Source organism: Sceloporus occidentalis, unplaced genomic scaffold (assembly GCF_023333645.1).
Source record: "Sceloporus occidentalis isolate IW3139 unplaced genomic scaffold, rSceOcc1.0.p SCAF_1, whole genome shotgun sequence".
In the NCBI taxonomy this organism is placed as follows: Eukaryota; Metazoa; Chordata; class Lepidosauria; order Squamata; family Phrynosomatidae; genus Sceloporus; species Sceloporus occidentalis.
The window spans coordinates 173,342,872-173,357,075 of record NW_028316981.1 but is presented as its reverse complement, the minus strand read 5'-3'; the positions used below and the strand labels follow the sequence as shown (position 1 = coordinate 173,357,075).

At 41.8% G+C, this 14,204-nt stretch overlaps 1 protein-coding gene across 3 annotated transcripts in view; it reads left to right on the top strand.

Annotated features, from left to right (window-relative positions):
• Positions 1-14,204, top strand: part of ITGA5 (integrin subunit alpha 5) — a 103,085-nt gene that overhangs the window by 74,459 nt on the left and 14,422 nt on the right. For all 3 annotated transcript variants that reach the window (XM_089482554.1, XM_089482561.1, XM_089482567.1), the window contains 9 exons: positions 1,737-1,891; positions 3,658-3,795; positions 5,120-5,187; positions 7,086-7,236; positions 8,470-8,562; positions 9,685-9,764; positions 10,764-10,844; positions 12,749-12,854; positions 13,812-13,964. In XM_089482554.1, coding sequence (XP_089338680.1) covers positions 1,737-1,891; positions 3,658-3,795; positions 5,120-5,187; positions 7,086-7,236; positions 8,470-8,562; positions 9,685-9,764; positions 10,764-10,844; positions 12,749-12,854; positions 13,812-13,964 — 1,025 coding nt within the window. The remainder of the gene's footprint in view (positions 1-1,736; positions 1,892-3,657; positions 3,796-5,119; positions 5,188-7,085; positions 7,237-8,469; positions 8,563-9,684; positions 9,765-10,763; positions 10,845-12,748; positions 12,855-13,811; positions 13,965-14,204) is intronic.

Here is a 14,204-nt window from a genome sequence, read left to right as displayed (position 1 = left end):
TTATTGTTGGACTGCAAACCCCATCATCCCTAGGTAGTTCAACCAGTGGAAAATGATGATAGGAAATGGGGGGGCACACATTTTCCAGCCCTGATTTACAGTATGATCAGCTGGAGGTTGACCCAATGCCAGATTTTCAGGTCTGTTTGGGAGGGCTCTTTACGCAGAAGCAGGAAATGGGGTCATGAAGTCACTTTGTGAAACAGATGGAAAAATTCAGAAGCAGCAGAGATAGTCAGATGATAATCCTGGGAGAAGACAGGCTTGTATAAAGCAAAAGGCTACTCAGCAGTGAATAAACACAGGCCTGTAGCTCAGGCAAGACAGGGGGTGGCACAAACATTTACCTTAACTTTGAAATCAGACAGAGTTTTGGGGGTTGCAGGAAGAGAGATCCAGGACAGATTCTTGCCTAAATGATTCTTATCAGTAGGTCTGGAAATAAAGAAAACAGTTGTTTGTTGTTAGGTTTCAGCTTGGAAGGCTATGGCAGCCATAAACTGTATGGAGCCTGGGTTCATAGGGTGAGGTTTTTAGGGTTGTTGTTAACTGCCCTTGAGTTGACCCCAACTCATGGTGACCCTGTGGATGAGACATCTCTAAGATCCCCTTTCCTCCATCTTCCCACTCAGATCCTGCAAATTAAGTCCCATGACCTATCTGATTGAATCTATTCATCTGGCATGTGTTCTTCCTCCCTTTCTACTACCCTTTCCTAGCATTATTCCTACCCTTTCTAGCATTATTGTCTTTTCCAGTGAGTCGTGCCTTCTCATGATATGGCCAAAATACGATAGCCTTGGGTTCATCATGTTGGCTTCCAAGGAGATTAAAGACTTGATCTGTTCAGGGACCCATTAGTTTGTCTTTTTGTTTTTCCATGATATCAGAATTCTTCTCCAGCCCCATATTTTGAATAAGTTTATTTTCTTTCTGTCAGCTTTCTTCACGGTCCAGCTCTCACATCTGTAAATGGTGATGGCTTGGACGATTCTAACTTTACTGCTCAGTTGTATGTCTTTGCTCTTTAGGATCTTGCCTAGTTCTTTCATAGATGCCCTTCTCATTCCTAGTCATCATTCTGTTCAGTGATTGATCCTAGGTGGGGCCTATATTCCACTCTGTGTATTCAGAGTTGGCCATGGCTTCCTTCTGTCCATTACCAATTGTTCAGCATGAACAACCAGCTTGGCAAGGGTCACATAATAGACAAGACTAATAGAGTTCCACCTAGTCCTATAAATCTGCTGGCTGTGGCCTGTATCTCTCAGTCTGAGAGTTGCTAAGGCACAGACAGAGCTCTAAAATTTCCTGGCCCTGCCTGCCTATATCTTGGGTCATCTTGTCATGGCAAGCAAGAGATGAGGAAGAGCTAACAATGTGGAGAGGGAGAGCTGTCCTGTAACAGAGGTCCCAGGGATGCTTGCATTTTTAGGCCCTTGCTTTGTCAGTTTTAGGGATTTCAATGCGTTAGACATTATGATGAGAACACAGGAAGATGCTGTGGGGATGTTGCCCATGTACAAAGATGCAGAGGGCCCAATGCATGAAGGCACCTTCAGATGGAAGGTTAAGCACAAGAAAACTGAGCAGTAGAGTACATGTTTTGCATGTAGAAAAATCCATATTTAATCCATGGGGGCAGAGGGAGGAATGTCATGTTGCAGGTGGATGCTTTACCTGCTTGAGCATGGCACTGTTAAATCTCAGAAGCATGTTCTCTCTTATCTGGGCAGGATTCACTGTGGAGTTGCACCTTGACCGCCTCAAGCACAAAGGGGCAGTGAAGCGGGCGCTCTTCCTCCACACCCAGCAGGCCCACCTGATCCAGACTCTCCAGCTCCGTAATGGTGCCAGCTCTGAGTGTCGTGAGATGAAGATCTACCTCAGGGTAAGTAACAAGCAGTGCAAGCAAGCCTTGCTGCCACTATTTCGAGAGAGTCTCTAGCAGAAGGAGAAAAGTCCTTGAAATGGCTTACATTATTTTTGCATCTCAGGCCAAATAGTGCACCTGTTTGACCCCTAATTCAGGGGTGGGCAAACAGAGGGTCTGGAAGCCACATTCACCCCACCCATTTTCCTTCCTCTGGATTAATGCAGGTTGCACCAGTTTTGTGGGAAAATTAAAAGGCTTTAAATAGATTTAGAATGGAAGCTACTAAGGGCCTAGTCCTCTGTTTGAGGCCAATTTTGTGGAGTAGTAGAAGGGCTCCCAGAGGCATCCTGCATCATTCCCACCCTAAATCTGTACATGGATCTCAACATAAATCATGATCTATAAAGAACATAGGACTTCATCTGGAGGAGAGGTTCAGTAGATCTTCCTGTTTGGAACCTGACTGCCTCTGAGTCTGCCTACTGAGCTGTAAGGTTGTAATTTGGGTGGGTTAGAGGGGAATTTGTTCACCTTTTGATGCAAATCTACCAGATTTAAAAAAGGCAGATGAGGGGCTATTTCTAGCTTTTAAAAAAATAAATATCTTTCAAAAATTATGTGACTGGGGCCACTTGACAGCTTCAGAAACTGCCAGTGGGGAGTTTACCTGCAGACAGCACTTTCCCTACACTTCCCTTTAAGGATAAGAAGAAGATAAAATTGTTGTTGTCTGCCTTCAAGTCATTTCTGATTTGTGGTGACCCTAAGGTGACCCTTTCATGAAGTTTCATAGCAAGATTCAGAAGAGGTTTGGTTTTATCTTTCTCTGAGGCTGAGAATGTGTGACTTGCCCAGGGTCACACAGTGGGTTTCCATGGCTGAATGGGGAGTCAACGCCTAGTCTACAGAACAATAGTCCAATGCTCAAATCACTACACCACCCTGGCACTCAGCAAGAAACAAAAACCTTTCCTCAGTTAACATTTTTACTGTCATGTGCATGTGTGTCTATAGGACAGAGTGGAACTTAGTAACTCTGGCACATGGTTGTCATTGTATAAATGGTAACAGCAATGTATATGGGATTTGACTGGATATGCAACTGTTTTGCAATCCCCACTGTTATTCTGAGAACTAGAAGAACATCAAAGATCCCATACTCCATCCATCAAAAAAAAAAAAAAAAGTTGTGGCACATGCTTCAGGCACTTATTTATTTATTTATTATATTAATTTGTATCCCACTTTTCTCCCAAAATTGGGACCCAAAGCAACTTACAGTCTAAAAACTTACAGTTAAAAACTTACAAAGCTGACAGTAAAATGGAATTAAACTATTGCAATATTGAAACAGATCATTTGTTTAAAAATAGAATAACTTTAAAAAGAGAAAAGCACTTTAAAATCATACACATCAAAACAACACACCAAGTTGAAGATGTTTTTTAAAAGCTTTCTGTTTTAAACCCCTGTCTAAACAAAAAGGTATTAGTCTGCAGGTGGAAGGACAACAAAGAGGAGATTATTCTGGTCTCCCTTGGAAGGGAGTTCTAGAATCTAGGTGCAGCCACCAAGAAGGCCCTCTCTTCTGTCCCCACCAGTTGTGCTTGTGATGGTGGTGAGACTGAGAGAAGAGCCTCTCCTGAACATCTCAGAGCCTGGTTTGGTTCATACCGAAAGATATGGTCTGCCAAATAGCCTGAACCTGAGCCATATAGGACACCTTGTCCTCACTCTCTCTGTCTGTCTGTCTCTCTCTCTCTCTTATTCTCTCAATCCAGAGCGAGTCTGAATTCCGGGATAAGCTGTCCCCTATATACTTGTCTCTCAACTTCTCTCTGGATCCAGAGGCTCCACCAGATGCACATGGTCTGCAACCCATTCTCAACTACCTCACTCACAACCACATTGAACAGAAGGTGTGTACTGTATGGGTGAGGGATTGTCCATTAAGGCTGGGTGTATGTGTGTGATTTTCAGTGCTCAATGAAAGTGTATTGAGTGCCATGGATTTATTCAGAAGAAGCTTCTTCCCTTTCTCACAGGATAGACTGAAGCACAGTTGTGTACACACATGAGAGAGGAAAGCCTAAGATGTGCCTCCTCCCTCCCGTCCCATGATATGTGCCTGTTCAGTCCAGAACAGTCTAGTTTTCCAGTGTAGCCTTTTGCTTTCTCTGCTGCTGTGAAGATGTTACTGTGAGCTAGTATAGTGTAAAGCAGTGCTTCTCAAACAATCTGATGTGGCAGACTGGCAATCATTTTCCTCAGTATGCCAGAGATTTGCATCATATTTGTGCCTTGTTGTTATTTTCCCATAGTAAGCTGGAAGCATGCTACAGATCAGCAGCTGATAGATTGCAGTCTGGCACTAATGCAGGGGCCACCACTTCGAGCAGCACTGCCATAGGCCAGGAGTGTGAGGAATATGTCACCCTCTAGACATTGCTGGACTGCAGTTAAGCTAGCATAGCAGGCAATGAGGGATTATGGGAACTGCAATGCACCACTTTATAGAGGGCAACCTGGTGTTACAGCATAGAATGCTGTAACCCAGATTCAGATTTATGCCTCTCTGTGAGGTTCATGGGAGGAAGATGAGAGGACAAACATTAGTGGCAACTTTCATTCTAGATCATCTTACTGCATGGGGAAGGATTATAAAGATAAAAAAGAGAGAAGGATCCCAGAGTGGGCAGTGAATGATATCATATTGGGAGCTTAAAATGTAGGTTGTTTTCATTTTTTCTGTCTGCCATTGTTTCTTCCTCCTTTGAGGAATCAATAAGTAGTACAAGTGGGATGTGATTTTCAGGGACCAAAGCAAGGGGTTTTTGTGGGGTTGCTTGTAGCTGAGGCCTGAGATTGTGGTCCAGAAAGACTCTTCTAGTACAGATGGCCTTTCATCATCATGGACTTGATTGCCTTGGCAGAGAATATGGTACCTTTCTGACAAAGCACATAAGTCCACATGTTTTCTGACTCAGTTTGGTTGCTTGTTAGCACCGTGATGCAACACACTTGTTTTTGGCACATTACATACCAGTAATTTGGGCAGCTGTGGTGTGAATAACAGTTGAGGTAGTTGGCTTCTTGGTACCTTTCACACTTCATACATTGTAGACCATGCAAGAGCCTGCAAGAGGTTAGCAAATATATACAGATCAACTGATTCCTCCCAGTGTAGGTGAACAGAGATCAAGAGGTGCATCTGTCTCATATCTGGTATTCTTGGTCCACCAGGCCCAGATTCAGCTTGACTGTGGTGAAGACAATGTCTGCGTCCCTGATCTCCAGCTTGACGTCTTTGGGTAAGGCTCTGCCCTGCTTCCTTTTGCTGAGCCATAAACCAGGCTGAAATAAAGTAACTGCATGCCACTCGCCCCCTCAACATGGCCATTTCCCTGTTTTTAGAGAGCAGGAGACTGAACAGGAACACATCTAATGATTTTCCTGTAGATGGACACTGCATCCACAGAGATCACTAGAAAGTTTTTGTGAGTTATGTCCATATGACATCCTTGCAGCTCGTCCAGCTACAAAAAAATAGTTGGACGTGTCTGCACTCTTCCCCTGCTTTCTGACAACATGGAGTGCTTAAATGTGAATTTTGAGGGGGATTTTGCTTATCTCATGGTTGGAAGAGAATTCTGACTCACACAGGATGCCAACAGCTGCATATGAATACGAACATATGTTTATGTGCACCCAAGCAGAACTTTGACATTGGAGCCCCATGGAGCCACAATCTCCCTTGCTTATACTTGACATTTTGCTTCCCCCTTGTAATGACTGGGCTCCAGTCAATTGAGGTCTTCTTCAGGCAGTAAAGGGAGGTTTATGCAAATACAGAATGACATCACTGCTATGGAAGGCTCACTTGACCAGTCAGTGAGCAAGATAAAGGTTTTTCTGCAAGCTTCTGTGAGAAGGAGATATAAGGCCTCAGAGACCAAGTGGCACTTGGGGGAGAGAGTGTCGGTTAGAGATCGGGAGTGATAGTTAAAGAGTGAATCTTGGAAGTTAGAATCAGAATAGGACATTTAGGTTTATTTATTTTTTAATAGTGTGTATGAATGGAATATTATATACTTACAAATATTGTACCTGCAAGATTCTTTCTTGTATGACTTATATTTTAGTTATATTTTGTTATTTATAATAAATATCTCCTTAAAGTATCTACTACTCGACACTCCTTTTACACGTGTTCTGGCTCGGTTGATGCTTGAAATGATCAGTAAAGAAGTAGAAATAAAGTTCCTTAACTGGTCCCAGTGTAGGTTAAGAGAAATTCTTTTATAAATCCACGGGGTGGAGGCAGCATGAATTTAAGGGTCTGCTGGGCTAAAAGCCATAACAGGGCTGTGGTTTGGCTGCTTGGACCACAGGAGATCATTACACCCCTGGTGCCATCAAAGGGAAACAAAAGAGTGCAGGATAGTGAATGGACATATAGGTCAATACGAGATTTCATACTTTGCATGGAAAAGGTTCCAGGTTTAATTCCCAGGGTCCTCAGCATCTCCAGGCAGGGTCAGGGAAGGCTTATGTTGGAACTGCCAGGAAGCGTCACTGCCAGGAATTATTAAGCTAGATGAACCAGTGGTGTGTCTTACTAGAAAGCTTTCTTCCCGAGATCTGTCAAAGATCATCTAATTAATCATGATGAGTCTCCTTTCCCTCTTTCTTCTTTGGTAGCATTGAAAAGGTTCCTGTTTCAGTACTTAGGAAGCAGATTCCAGCAGTTGAGGGGGAAACAGTAAGCAGTTAAGAGGAAAATAATATAACTCCAGATATCCAGTATTGTGCACATTTGAGATACCTTTTAAAAAAACACTTGTAAAAGTGTGTGTTGTGGTTATTTTCCATCAGTCTAATAATAATAATAATTATTATTATTATTATTATTATTATTATTATTTGTATCCTGCCTCTCCCTGTATTGGATCAAGGCGGGTCTTATGTCTTGTAATAATGCTAGCAATGGTATTAATGTTCAGGACAACATAGATGCAGAAGGGTCTGTATCTGATGTATCTCACGTATAGAAAACACCCATTGTCCTATTGTCCAAAATGGAGAAGCTGTGGCACCCCAGATACCGATGTTGAACTTTCTGTCCTTGACTTGGCATGCCTGTATTTTAGCTTTGGGGTCATCCACTTTGGTATGTGCTCTCACTCGTTCTGGACCTAATCCTTTGCAGAGATCATTCCGTTGTCTATCTGGGAGACAAGAACGCACTGAACCTCTCATTCCATGCTCAGAACCGTGGAGAAGGTGGAGCCTATGAGGCTGAGCTACATGTTATCATCCCACCAGAAGCAGATTACACAGGGGTTCTGCGGAACCATGGGGTAGGTATCCCTCCACGTGTAACATCCCAATGCCTTTCTTCAGGCTTTGCATCTCATTGGTTGGAAATGTGGGGTGTGAATTTATTTTACAGACTTCTCTGAAAAGAAGCCTTGACATCAGGACACAGGAGCAAAGCTGTTCCATATTCATGATTCTTTATTTCCCTTATATTCTGATACATAATGTAGATTTCCAAGGGTCATTATTTGAGCCATTGTTTTTTTTAAAGCAGGAACTTTGTAATGAGCTGAGGAAATATGTTTGCTGTCATGCAGATTTGCAAAAAGTAGTACTCCTCATGAGAGAGGGAACTTGTATAAGTATATCATATTGCACGTCAGTACTGGTTTTGTAGTTGTAATTATTATGACCACTCCTCGCAAGGGTCCTGAGAATGAGGCCATAACAAATAATCAGTGAGGTTGCCTTGCTTAAAAGCAACTGTCCCTTCTCATCTCTTGGAAGGCAGAGCTCTAGGCATGTCCTAAGCCTCCTAAACTCTCCTGTTGCCTCAAGTGCCATGAAGGCTCTTATTCTTTTATCTATCAGTCCAGTTGGCTGCTGTGTGAGAAACGAGGAGGTCAGGCAGTCAGATGCCCTCAGCCAACCCTGCTGCTCTTGGAAGAGGATTTCCTCCTTTTCTCATATACACACAGAAGGGAATGGCTCTTGTTTTAAGATGACTCCTATTTGTGACATTATCAGTGGCAGTATATCTCAGTAGCAGGCCTACCTCAGCCTACCAATTAGAATGGAACCCCTTCCATTCTAATCATACATTTTGAATGCAAATCAATCATTCATTTTGAATTAAAAAATTAAACATTGCTGTTTTTAAATCTATCTAATAGTGTCGCTTATTCCATTCAATGACTCAACTAAGATTAAAAAAAAAGCAAATAGATGATTGACAACCATAATAGTGAGAGTTCTGACAATTTTCTGTTAGAAAACTCTGGCTGCTATCCATCCCTTCACTGCTCTTATTCCTTCACAAAACTTTCCCCAGGATTTCTTAGGTTTAGAGGGAATGACTACTGAAAAATGTTCAATTCTGTATTGGCCTTGTGCTTTATTTGTCATTTGCTTTGGTATACAGAACTCACCAAGAGTTGCTTCTGGAGAAATATTGCTACACTGTGTCTTCCCCTCTTGTTCCCTTCCCTTCACAAAGTAATGGGCAATAGCAATTCCCTCTTCTTATCATGACTTCTTTTTGCCTTTCTCTCTAGAACCTTTCCAGCCAGAGCTGCAACTATGACACAGTGAATGACACCAAGATGGTCATCTGTGACCTTGGCAATCCAATGAAAGCAGGCATCAGTGTAAGTGTTTGGCTCTTTGCTACAGAGTACTTGTTTGGATCAGGAAATATGGGACTTCCTGGAATCTGGGACATGGTAGGAGATTCTGGTGTGTGTGTGTGTGTGTGTGTGTGTGTATACACAATACACACACACACACACACCTCATACATAAAATAAGCAAATCAACCACAAATACCATACAGAATGAACACAAAGAAAGACACAGTCCCCCTACTCCCTATTATAATTACAAAGTCTGGTATGATGTACAGAGCCCAGTACACCATAACCTAAGAACTAAGCAGAATTCGAAAATATTTACTTTTGATCCACAGATACCAGAATCCCACAGCCAGCATCTCCACTGGCCATGCTGGCTGTGAGATTCTGGAAGATGTAATCCAAAAAGATAACTTTTCCAAACTTTGAAACTAAAATACCCAGAAATCTAACTGCAGTGAAGGAAAACCTGGTAATGAAGTAGGAGTGGTGCATGTAATTATTACCTGTCTGAGAAGGTATGGGAAAACAAGCTAGATTGTATCAAAGACACCTTAAGTTAGTTGTTATGGGAGCTGTATAGCAAAGCATGAGATGGATCTTCAGTGTCTTTTAAGGTGTTCCAAATAAGGATTGTGATATCACCAAAAAAAATGCTAAATATGCAAAGTACATTTGTAGGGTGGGAAGAACTTGTAAAAAGTGTCCAGAAGTTTGCAGGGCCATTAACCTAGAAACATACATACATGCAAACACCAATCAGACATTTATCTATGAGTGGAAATCAGCTCTTTGGGATAAGACTAATTCATACTGCACAGAATAGCAATCATTTTTGGAGAACTGCCCAGTTAGTTAGGCCATATTTTTGATCTAGTAGAATGTAATGTCCTTCACAAAATGATAGGCAACATACCTCTGTAGCAGCCATGGTAATTGAGAATTTGCTTGATCATACACCTATAAAGACTTGGCTTATGCTGCACACACCTGGCATTAGTGCACAATATTAGTTTCCTAATATTTTTCAATTGTTTTAAATGTCTGCCCTATTTTATCTTCTAAATAACTCAGAGTGGCTAATGTGAAAAATCAGGGGGTCCGTTACTAATCTCTTGTCTTTTCATGTCTCTCTTGTAGCTTTGGGGTGGGCTCCGCTTTACTGTGCCTCATCTCATTGATGCTAAGAAATCCATCCAGTTTGACTTTCAGATTCACAGGTAAAAACACAAGGGGACTACCTCCCAATACAACTCACTCAAATTAGCATGACTCCTCTTACCAGCCAGGAATGCACTGAGCAGTTTGGAAGTAGATGAGTGTTCCTGAGAAATATATCTGCCATTAATGATGTGATTGATGAGCCACAGGGTTCCGCAAGACATAGTTTGAAGGAATTAACACTTGAAGTGATTAGCAACAGTACAATGGAAATCAGTATGAACAGGGTGATGATTATGGAGCTCTGGTGGCACAGTACTTAAATGCCGGTTCTGCAGCCACTCACTCATAACAAGCCACAAAGTTGTGAGTCCAATCCCAGCCAGGGGCTCCAGGGTCGACTCAGCCTGGCATCCTTCTGAGGTTGCTAAAATGTGTACCCCGCTTGTTGGGGGCAATTAGCTGACATGTTGTAAACCGCTTAGGGAGTGCACTGAGAAGCGGTATAGAAATGTACTTGCTATTGCTACTGCTATGATTCCCAGGATGCTTGGGAAAGGGCACTCTAGCATGCGTAGTGTTGTGAACATTTGATGCCATGGAGAGAAAATGTAGAAAAGGGTATACAACCACTCCTCCACATTTGCAGATTAAGCATCCATGGATTTGATTATTTGCTGTCATATCTGATGCTGCCCTATACATGACTGAAAAAATATGTTATCTCTAGGCATTTGTAGGCCCTACAGTGTGATTCTGTGGTCTATTCTATTCTATGGAGGACCTACAAATGCCTAGAGATGACATATTTTTTCAGAGAGAGAAAAAACAGTGGACCTATATTTTCAATTTTTCTACTTTTGCAGGGATCCTGTGCCCTTAACCTCTGTGATAGTTGGGGGCTTCAACTGTATTCTGAACAGAGTCATGTATTATGATTACAAGCCCAAATGACCTTGATGCTTCTTCTGGCATCACTTATTCTTTATAGTTCTACCACTTCATGCACACCTGCTCATGTGTAACCAAGTTGTCATGCACAATCTCTTTCTCCACAGCAAGAACGCAAACAATTCCCACAGTGAGGTGGTGTCATTTCCCTTGCGTGTTGAAGCTGCTCTCCGTATCTCAGCTCATGGGTGAGTGTGATGTCAGGTATAAAGGATACAGTCCAGTGCTTTAAAAAAATATAGACGTTTGGGTGCATTAAATGCAGAGCTCAAAATCTTACTTTTTGTACTTGAGCTCCCAAAATCCAAATGGTAATTCTGGGTGAGGTATTCTGGGTGTTTGTACAATCTGAGTCTCCCTCATCTGGCATTCCAAAACTAGAAATACTCCCAAGAACCAAAACTGTGGCTGAGATAGTGACTTCTTTGCTTTCTGATGGTTCATATGAAATGTCAGTGAATTTCATGTTTGTATCATAGATCATTGTTACCTCTGGAAATCAGCACATTTGTACACACTGCTAAAAACTCATTACAATTTCCCCTGTGCATCTACTCACATTAATTAAGCCAAAATACTGAGAAGAAGCTCAGAGTAAATCAGCCGTAGCCCATTAGTCTTTCCTTCCACCACCACCCCAACAAATTTCATTATGCAGAAAGACATTTTGGATGGGGATTTTTGGGTTTTTCCAAGTTCATTTGGCTTGGAAAGAGTTAAACTGCCCCTTCTGCTGTGTTCACCAACACCTACTCCTTCCCATATGGCAATGAAGCCTAGAATTAAAGTTCATGTCAGATCCTAATAATGAAGTGGGATGGCACTTCTTGACGCTTTTGTGTCTCCAAACCCTTATTGTGGCTTACAGACAAATAATTTTTTGTACAACTGGGGCCCAAATCTTTTAAGTACTTCACAAAGCCCCTACTAGGGATGATGGAGGATGTAGTCCAATACATCTGGAAGTCCCAGGATTGGGGAAGGCTAGTGCAGGAACTTCCAGGCTTGCAGTTCTAGCGCTCCCTCCTTGTGGAAATGCAAACAGGCATTCAGAAAATAGCTTTAGATGATGCAGACATGCCAATTTTGTTGGGAGACTTAAGCTCCAAAGGAGACAATGAACAGTTTTACATGAGAGTTTATTTCTAGGTACTGGAATACACAAGTCAGGTTTTAGGTTAGCTTTGAACAGAAAACAGGCAACTGGGAGCACAGTGATTAGCAAATCCTCTTAAGTAGTTAGCTAACTCTTAAGCAAGAAATGTACACTCAGTCTACTGTTTAAACTACAGGTCAAAAGTTGAAACCACAGTTCAAAAGCATTAAGAGAAGCATCTCTCCTATCAGTCTTCATGAACTCTATTAAACAGTGCCAACTTCAAAGTCCAGTAGATTCCCCAGAAAAGCCTTGGTTGCCCAACCAACAGTGGTCTCCAGACAGGACATCTACTGTAGAAGAATGCTTCCTAAGCAGATAATAAGCTCTTGTCTAATTGAAGCAACTCCAACCCAAGTAAACTTTAATTATAACATACCATAGAGACAAAACTCCATCCTCTTGTAAGCCTTTCAGTAAACAAGACCAGACAATTTTGTCTTTAGGTTAGCTTGAAGTCAGGATGTCACAGACTTTTAATACCAAACTGAGAATTATTAAAAAAGGTAAATTAAATGTTCCTTACTCCCAGGAAGTTGCCTTACATTAGTTCAGGCTATTTGTCTGCATAGCCTTGTGTTAACTACTCCAGTCATGCCTCTCCAAGCAATTCTTGCTAATTTGTGACACATTTTGATGGAAGGGGGCTATTAGTGTCCCTTGCTAGTCAAATAGTGGGAAATCTTCATAATAATGGGGTGACTTTATGCTACTGAAAGTAGTGGTTTCTGGACCAGTACTGGTCCCCAAGCCATCAGCCACTAATCTCCAAATAGTTTCTGGGAAAGAAAGAAACAATTGTAGCAAAAGAGCAGAAATTTGTTGCCAGTCCTTATGCATTGAGTCCAAAACTCAAACCACTACACCACACTGCCTGTCAGTGTCTGGAAGGATGTTTATTTCCCACCTAAACTGCCTTGTCTTCCTTTCCAACAGAGCATCTATGCCTGACGCCGTGTCCCTTCCCGGCTCTGGCTGGGTCCCAGGTCGATCAGTGCACCGAGAACAAGATGTGGGCCCCGGTGTGTGCCATGTCTATGAGGTTGGTGTGATGAGCTGAGAAGATGAAGCTGTGGCAGGGTCACAGTTTGTCTGTGGGCAGGATTACTCTTGCTTTCAGAAGCATATCAAATGTTTATAGTTTATAATGGCTGAAAGTTTTTGATTCTTTTTCAGAAACACAAAAAATATTCTGAATTCTGTGGCCAATATTATTGTCTGTGTAGGCATTTTTCTTCCTGCCCTATTCTTGCATAGTTGTAGCACAGACAGCATTTCATGTTCTTACAAATGGTTTTCCTATCAGGCAGACTTATATGAAAGCAAAGCTAAGGTTTAGAAACAGATGACATATTTTGCATACAAATGATCCCAGGTTTGGGCTCCTGTCATCTGCCACTTGAAAGATCTAAAAAAACACATGATGGGAAAACTTCCCCATGCTCAATATTTTATTTGTTTATTTCATTTCTATGCCACCTTTCTCCCAGAAAGTGACCTAAAGCGACTCATAGATAAAAGTGTTTAAAATCACATTAAAAATTTAAAAACAATTAAAGTGACCTAGCCAAGAACAGTGTAAAATGACATAAAACATACAAAAGTTTAAAAAACATACCTAGATTTTTTAAAAAAGTTTAAAAAACATAACACCCTTTATAAAAGCCTTCCTGATATGATTATATAATACATGTCTGTTTGAATAAAAATGTCTTTTGCCTGCCGGTGAAAAGAAAGCAGGGAGGGGGCCAGCTTGGCATGAGCTTTCTTAGACTTGAGCCTACTTTCTGAGATGAGCCCCAATTCATTCTGTGCATCTGAGGAGCAGACCAGGTCTATGAAAGCTTATACTACAAAATCTTTCACTCATTTTATCTTATAGGTGCTACAAGATCCCTTTGAACACTAAACAAAGTGGGCCAAAGTTTGACCTGATCTGATGCATCTTCCTATGTTCCAATGATTATTTCCCCCTCCCCTCTTATTTTTTTCCCTGCAGTTTGTAAATGAGGGACCAAGTGCCATCAGTGAGGGAATTTTGGACATCAGCTGTCCGCTCCAAATGCAAGGGAGACCTGTGATGTATGTCACACGCTACATGGTGCAGGCAAATTGTACCTCCAGTCATCCTATCAACCCATCACGTTTGCAGGTAAAAGATGGGAAAGGAGTGGGAAGGAAGTGGGATGGGAGGATTGCAGGGGATGTGAATTTTGGGGATGGAGCTCAGCCTCTGATACCAAGGATAAGACAAGCAAGAACATTTAGGGCCTTTTCATGTTTCAAAAGAAAGATGAAAGGCACAGAAGTTGCTTCTGGCTTACCTTCCTACACAATGTCATAGTATTTCCATTCTCCCTCCAGAGAGAGCCAGTCATAGATGCATAGCTTT